The sequence below is a fragment of the Olea europaea genome, chromosome 10, assembly GCF_002742605.1.
Source record: "Olea europaea var. sylvestris chromosome 10, O_europaea_v1, whole genome shotgun sequence".
Classification (NCBI taxonomy): Eukaryota; Viridiplantae; Streptophyta; class Magnoliopsida; order Lamiales; family Oleaceae; genus Olea; species Olea europaea.
The window spans coordinates 39,347,980-39,355,973 of NC_036246.1; the positions used below are offsets into that span (position 1 = coordinate 39,347,980).

Here is a 7,994-nt window from a genome sequence, read left to right on the forward strand (position 1 = left end):
AGACACTTGCCACAGGTGATGTCATCGCCGCCCGGAACAACCAATTCCAAGTCCTCGAACTCCAACCCCTTACAGGTCATCATTACCTGGGTAATATATTGACACATGACAACCGGCCTCATTGACCAATCACAGGAGAATTCGATGACCCGAGTTTCGAGCTCGGCACTGTTGCTGATTTGATGTAATTTCGACTGAAACTATGTATAAATAGTTGAATAGGACCCTTGTAAAGGCAGAGCAAATTCATATAACGACTTATGGCACAATCACACTAAAATGACATTTTTGTGATCTTTTCTAAGCACAAATCACCTTTTTTCTTAAAGTCGGTTTAAAATTATCCTTGCTAATTTTGACATCAACAGTTTGGCGCTAGAAGGAGGACCCCTAATTGTGAAAAATAGTTTCATTTGCTCCATAAAAAAAATTCAAGAGCCATGAGTCATAGTTCAAGTTCCAAAAATCCATCTCACACCCACTCTCATGAAACAAATATACCACTGAGTTCTCCACAACGACAGGACCCTCAAATGATCGAAATGAGGGAAGCCCTAGAAAAATTAACAAATGCAGTAGGACGACTGGATAGGAGCTAAGCCCATTCGTCCCCACTAGATACCGAGGTGGAATCCCCTGTAAGGATAAAGACAAGGTGTCCCCCCACCAGGAGGACTCTCCACTTTTCAAGGGGAGAATCATCAAAAAGCCAAACCGACGAGGTCAAAAGCAAGAAACTTGAGGCGAGAAGGACTGCAAGTGTGTTCAACAGATTGGGGACCCATCACTTGCTGACCCCTACACAAGGACAAACCGATCTAAAACGTCATTTGGAACAAACAGAACCCGAACTAAGCGCGCTTAAAAAACGCATCGCCGAACTGGAGGTTAAAAACAAAGGTGGCATGGAAGGTTACCAAACCAAACGACATTCCCCCTTTACCGAGGATGTCCTTATAGAACCACTGCCTGAAAAAATTGAAAATTCCCCAGATCGCCGCATACGAAGAAGATAGTGACCCCCTCAGCCACCTCGACAAATACACCTCGTGGATGGAATTACAGGGGGCAAGCAATGCAATCATGTACCGAGCATTTTCCCTGACTATAGGTGACAAAGCCCAAAGATGGTTTAGGAGACTACACGAAAGGTCGATAAAAGATTGGAATGACCTAGCCATGGCATTCTTGGCCCAGTTTATGGGTTCAAAGGCTAGAACTACACCCAAAGAACGTCTAGTGAACATCAAGCATGGAAGAAGTGAATTCCTCAAAAACTATCTGAGTAGGTTCAACAAGCAATCCATGAAAGTGGAAAAAATATCTGACGATGCGGCACTCATGGCCGTATTAGCAGGACTAAGACCCAAAACAAGATTCTGGTGGTCAGTACACAAGGACGGTCCAAGGACTTATCACGAGTTCCTGAACCAAGTTGAGAAATACATAAGCGCTGAAGAAGCAACCTCTGACCAAGAGGAAGCAAGACGCGAAATTGACCTCAGTGATGAGGTGAAAGAAAAAAACCAAGCTGCAGTCCTCAACCAGAAAGAAAGAAGGACAGGAGAGAAAGAGAACGTCCCAGGGCTCACCCATACAAGTTCCGAGAGTACCACCCACTCAAAGCCTCCTTGGAAGAGGTATTCACGTAAGCCAATACAAAAGAAGCATTTCGCAGACCTATAGTCCTAAAGGACGGACAGGACGCACAATGCCAAGGACGATACTGCCGATACCACAGGACGATGGGCCATGATATTGATAACTGCTGGGACTTAAAAGAGGAAGTTGAATCCTTAATTCGACGAGGTCAGTTACAGGAGTTTGTTGCCAAGCCAAAAGAAGCAGATCGACCTACGATGCAGCAGCCATAGCTACGGGGGCCCCCACACGAGCCCAACAGGCGATCCCCAACCGTAACCCACCTCCACATACCGAAATTAAAATGATGGTGGACGAAAATCAGTATATTGAAGGATCCAGAAGGGTCAGGCGAAGGCAAGCCCGAAGTGCAAAAATCGTGCCGAACTACTGGAATCAAATCCCTAGGACCGGCATTGACCCTGAATCATTCTGGTTCACAGAAGAAGATTCTAAAGGAATCCTCCAAGACCAGAGTGACGCCCTGGTGGTCACAATGATGGTTACCGGAGTAAAAGTCCACCGCACTCTAGTGGACAATGGAAGTTCGGTCAACATACTGTACTCATGAACCTTGAGGCAGTTGGAAATATCAGTCCGCTACCTCCAACCGTATCCAAGAAAGCTACAGGGATTTTCTGGGGATCCTATCGAAGCCCTAGGTCAGATATTCCGTAGTGTGGAGCTGGACGAAGCTCCTTGCTAAAGAAGAATCTTAGCGGATTTTGTGGTGGTCGATTTACCGTCCAATTACAATGCAATATTGGGATGGCCCATTTTGCACGAACTAAAGGCTGCCACGTCAATTTATCATTATTGCGTAAAATTTTCCACCCCTTACGGGACTGAAATTATCCAAGGGGATCAAGCTACTGCAAGGGCCTGCAACGTCGACCTGCCAAGGCCACAAGTCAACATGCTAAGGAGTAGGATGAACACACAAGCCAAGAAAGCCAGACCAAAGAGACCAATCGTTGCTGATCTCTCGGAGATAGGCATAATAGAAAAGAATCTCAAAAAAGCCATAGACAGCAACTAACTTTTGACGAGAAGGAGGCAAACCCACACCCTTACCATGAAGTTATGGTAATCTCGTTGCCTGTAGTCGAGGTAACCATCCCCAAAGTCTTGGTGGATACAGGAAGCTCTCTGAACATCCTATTTAGCCACACCCTTAAATGGATGGATATCCCTGCTAACTTTCTTCAACCATACCCAAATATGGTCCTAGGATTAAGCGGGGCCTTGACTTCTGCCAAAGGATCAATCAAACTCAAAGTTGAGTTTGGATTAGCACCTCGACAGTTGAAGACGAACTCCGAGTTCGTGGTGTTCGACACCCCCTCCCCTTATGACGCTGTGATGGGACAGCCCTTACTCTTCAGTTTGAGAGCAGCAGTTTCCCTATATCACTATTCTATCAAGTTTCCCACACCCCATGGTGTGGGGGAAGTCAAAGAAAACAGGGAGCTCGCCGAAAGATGCCAATGGAATACCTGTGCTAGCCATCAACGCAGCTTCTCGGGGGTACATATGGTAAACATATGGGAATCCGAACTCATTCCCTTAGACCTACGGACCAGGATCGAAGGTGGAGAACCCATAGAAGAATTAGAAGAAGTTCGAGTCTGTGCTAAGGACCAAACAAAGGAACTCAAAGTCGGGTGCGAGTTGCAGCCCTCCACCCAAAGCAAGATTGTGGCTTTCCTTAAAGAGAACCTCCATGTTTTCGCCTGGGATCACAGTGACATGAGAGGAATAGATCCTAATATTGCATGCCACAAATTACAGGTGGATCTTTCAACTCGGCCAAAGCAGCAAAAATTACGACCTCTGAATCCCGAAAGATATAAAGTACTCAACAAAGAGGTACAAAAACTGTTGAACAACGGTTTCCTCCGTGAGGCGAAATACCCGAAGTGGGTCGCGAATTCGGTCCTTGTGAAAAAACACAACAGAGATTGGAGGGTATGCATATATTTTACCGATCTTAACAAAGCATGCCCCAAAGACAGCTTTCCATTGCCGAGAATAGATCAAATGGTGGACGCCACCGCTGGACATGAGCTACCCAGCTTTATGGACGCGTATTCCAGATACAACTAGATACCGATGTACGGCCCGGATCAGGAACATACCTCATTTGTAACTGATCGAGGTCTTTATTGCTACAGAGTAATGTCATTTGGTCTCAAAAATGCTAGTGCCACCTACCAGTGACTTGTGAATTCCATGTTTTCCCAGCAGATCGAAAAAATAATGGAAGTATATGTTGACGATATGCTGGTCAAAAGCATCAAGGCCAAGGACCACTGTCAACACCTCACTGAAATGTTTGATATACTGAGGAAGTATGGAATGAAGTTGAACCTGAGGAAATGTGCTTTCGGGGTCAGTTCTGGAAGATTCCTAGGTTACATTGTAAACAACCGAGGAATCGAGGCGAACCCTGAAAAAATACAAGCTATCATCCAAATGAAGCCTCCAACCAAACCCAGAGAAGTACAAAGTTTAACCGGAAGGGTTGCGGCCCTCAGTCGGCTCGTCTCGAAATCTACGGACCACTGCAAACCCTTCCTCGACACGTTACGAGTTGGAAAGAAGTTCGAATGGACCAAAGAATGCCAGGACGCCTTTAACAAGCTAAAAAGACAATTAACCCGACCTTCGGTGCTTTTAAAACCTAAGGCAAGCAGGCCTTGAAGATATATTTATCTGTTTTAGAGCACGCCATTAGTGTCGTTCTAACCCGAGAAGAAAATGGTGTTCAACATCCAGTTTCTTACGTAAGCAAAGTGCTTCATGAAGCCGAGCTCAGATATTTGGCTGTAGAAAAACTGGCATTCACCCTGCTAACGGCAGCGCGAAAACTGAGGCCATATTTCTTGGAACACCCCATTGAGGTCCTGACCAACTCTCCATTGAGGCAAACGCTACAAAGGCCCGACACCTCTGGACGGATGGTAAAATAGGCAGTGGAGCTTGGACAGTTTGACATCAAAAACACGCCTCGTTCCTCCATAAAGGGCCAAGCACTCGCCGACTTTGTCTCTAAGTTCTGCAACGTCCCAATTGAAGAACAACAAAAAGAAACCCCTTGGAAATTTTATGCCGACGGTTCATCCACCGGAGAACAATCTGGAGCCGGCGTCGCATTAATCAGCCCTGATCATCGCATGTTCTATGAAGCCTTGCCATTTGACTTTAAAGCCTCAAATAATGAGGCTGAGTATGAAGCTCTTATTGCTGGAGTAAGGATGGCCTCAAGACTAGGGATATCCGACCTAATCCTACACAGCGACTCCCAACTAGTCATGAATCAGATCAACGGTGTATATATGGCGAAAGAAGACAGGATGGACAACTACCTACGAGTTTTAAAAAAAGAACTTGAAAGGTTCAAAACCACCCAAGTCAAACGAATTTCCCGATCTCAGAACAATCACGCCGATGCATTGGCCCGCCTAGCCACCCGTGAGGGAATTGAGAAGTTCGATAGCATTCCCGTAGGAAGAATATCCCTACCGTCCATCGAGCTGGATAAAGTGGTCCTTATGATGATAGACCCCAAACCAACTTGGCAAGACGAGATCATCGCTTACCTGAAAACAGGAAAATACGCCGAAAACTCTGCAGAGGCTAGAAAGCTCCGAACAAGGTCAGTTAGGTACACTCTCATTGATAATATACTATACAAATGGGGATATTCCACGCCCTTGTTAAGATGCTTGAACGAAGAGGAAGCCCAGCACGCCCTGCAAGACGTTCACGAAGAATATGTAGAAATCATTTCGGCGGACTCTCACTGGCCCACAAGATCATACGACAAGGATACTTTTGGCCGGCAATAAGACAAGATTCCCTTGAATTTGTCAAAAGATGCGATAAGTGCCAGCGCCTCGCCCCATCATAAATACTCCACCGCGTGAACTAAACCCAGTGACAGCACCATGGCCCTTTGCAAAATGGGGGGTTGACCTAATTGGACCCATGCCCGTTGGAAAATGAGGTGTAAAATTCGCCATCATCACAGTGGATTACTTCACTAAATAGGCCGAGGCAGAGTCCCTTGCCACCATCATTGAACAGAAAACAACCAACTCTTTGTGGAAATCAGTGATCTGCAGGTTCGACATACCTCACTCCATTGTTACGGATAATGGAAAATAGTTCGAAAACGCACGACTTTCAAATTTCTGCGAAGAGCTTGGCATCAAGAAACATTTCTCATCACCAAACCATCCACAGGTAAAGGCCAAGTCGAAGTCATTAACAAGATTATTAAGCACACATTGAAAGCAAAACTCGACTTGTTTAAAGGAGGATGGGCTGAGGAACTCCCCAGTGTGTTATGGTCTTATCGTACTACCGCAAGAACAAGCACAGGAGAAACCCCGTTTTCACTGGATTTCGGCATAGAAGCCGTGATCCCACTAGAAATCAACATTCCTCCGCTGCGCATAACTGATTACGACGAAGAAAGGAACCACATAGCTCTTCGCACGAAACTCGACCTAACCGAGGAAAAAAGGAACAACGCTGAACTCAAAAATGCCGTTTAAAAACAGCGAAACGCCAAGTACTATAATCAAAAAGTACGAAAAAGAGAATTTGAGGTAGGATCCCTCGTCTTACGGAAAGTATTCCTCCCCACAAGAGAGATCGGCAGTGGATGCTTAGGTCCGAATTGGGAAGGTCCCTATCTGATAACGAAGGTCCTGCTAAAAGGAGCATATGAATTGGAAGACTTGGGGGGTAGATCCTTACCCCACCCTTGGAATGTCAAACACCTTAAGCAATACTACCAGTAAACGGAAAAAGTCCCCTTGTAACGTCAATCACATCAATAAAAAGGGACTTCCCATTTCTTTTGAACTTTTACTCAGCAATCTGTCAGAATCTCATTAAGCCCTGCGCCATATGCAGGCCGATCTAAGGTCTTATGTGCTGCGACACTTAGTGGAAGATTCCTCCTAAGGAATCTTATTAAGCCCTGCTCCATATGTAGGCCGATCACCCCTCCTAAGGAATCTATAGAGCCCTGCTCTTCACGGTTGGACGAGCTAAGGCCGTACGTGGTACTACACTTAGTAAAAATGCCTAACGTATAGCCTGGTTCGGAAAGCGAGTACTGCACAACTAAGCAAAATTCATTCAAAGTAATTATACGCGCTATTGTAACACTCTTACAATTTTTGCTAAGTCTATGAGGAAAAGCCGTACTGAACATAAACAAATTATCCATTCCAAACAAAATGTCATAAACAGTCAAAACAAAGTTCAAAACGCAAGTCTAAGAAAACCAAAAAATCAATGTTTTTTAAATCGTCTAAGGGTCTTAGGGGGCAAGGGTAGTATCTTCAATATCCTGAGCTGCCAGTAACACCCGGACTCCAGCAGACTCCGACAACTTTCGCAACTCATCCTTCTGCTCTTCCAGTGCCTCATCCAAAAAGGCCACATCAAGATCAGGCCTCTCCTTCTTGATGTGCCCCCACCAACTCCTCTAGGGCCACCACATACACATCCTGGGCCACCACGTCAAACTTGGAGGACTCCTTCCAGGCCTCCACCGCCCTGTCAATCTTGGCCTCAGCCTCTTCAGCCCTTTTTGTGGCCTGCCTCGCCCTTTCGTTGGCCTCTTGTACCTTCTAGATGACCTCTCTAACTTTGTCGCGCTCTTCTTCTGCCCGAGCTCTGGCCTCTTCCTCCGAGGCCCTCAACGCCTTGATTTTCTCCATCAGTCTCTCATCGACATCAAGCCTGGAGTTCAGCTTCTCCTCATACTCCTTCTCCCTTAGAGCGAACTGGGCTTTTTCAACCTCCATGCTATTGTAAAGGTTGAAGGCCTGATCTTTTGCCTCTATGAGTTTGTCCAGCTCGGACTTCACCTGTTTTTCAAAAATCAAAAATCAAGTAAGTCATTAAGGCATTTATAAAATTAATCAAAAATCAAGTAAGAGGTATACCTTATCCGCCACTGCCATCATGTATAAAACTGATCGGTGGCCATGGAGCTGAGCAGTGGCCAAAGCCTCACCAATGGGCATCTGGTTCAGATAGCCCTGCTCTCTCTCACCCTAGCTCTGGGTAAGTAGATTGGTCGACTCCCTTAAAGGTGAAGTGAGCGCGACAGTCATACCCCTGGAAGGAGAAGGAGCTCGGAGATAGTCCAGAAATATCTCTGATCTGTGTCCCACCAGACTTTCCCAGCTCGGCCTTTATAAATCTGGGCACCGATCCTGCAAGTTCACAGAACTGGTCCCCACAGTAGAAGGGGCAATCGGGGATGGCAACGAGGGAGACGGCAGGGTCGGGCTCAGCAAAGGCACTGCCTCTGGAATTCTTAGTGA

General features: G+C 46.0%; 2 protein-coding genes across 2 annotated transcripts; both read left to right on the forward strand.

The window, feature by feature from the left end:
* Positions 1 to 2,724: 2,724 nt before the first annotated feature.
* LOC111400641 lies at positions 2,725 to 3,747 on the forward strand. Its single transcript, XM_023028038.1, has one exon. The coding sequence runs from the start codon at positions 2,725 to 2,727 to the stop codon at positions 3,745 to 3,747; it is 1,023 nt and encodes a 340-aa protein (XP_022883806.1).
* Positions 3,748 to 3,900: 153 nt separating this feature from the next.
* Positions 3,901 to 5,492, forward strand: LOC111400642. The gene is made up of 3 exons (XM_023028039.1): positions 3,901 to 4,177; positions 4,330 to 4,604; positions 4,668 to 5,492. The coding sequence occupies exons 1-3, from the start codon at positions 3,901 to 3,903 to the stop codon at positions 5,490 to 5,492; spliced, it is 1,377 nt and encodes a 458-aa protein (XP_022883807.1).
* Positions 5,493 to 7,994: the final 2,502 nt, after the last annotated feature.

Bases quoted from the DNA above. Each gene is read 5' to 3' on its own strand.
- LOC111400641 (XM_023028038.1), top strand. From the start codon at position 2,725: ATGGTAATCTCGTTGCCTGTAGTCGAGGTAACCATCCCCAAAGTCTTG.
- LOC111400642 (XM_023028039.1), top strand. From the start codon at position 3,901: ATGGAAGTATATGTTGACGATATGCTGGTCAAAAGCATCAAGGCCAAG. The intron at 4,178-4,329 runs GTCGGCTCGTCT...TTAAAACCTAAG, and splicing joins CGGAAGGGTTGCGGCCCTCA to GCAAGCAGGCCTTGAAGATA. The intron at 4,605-4,667 runs GTAAAATAGGCA...TCCTCCATAAAG, and splicing joins CCGACACCTCTGGACGGATG to GGCCAAGCACTCGCCGACTT.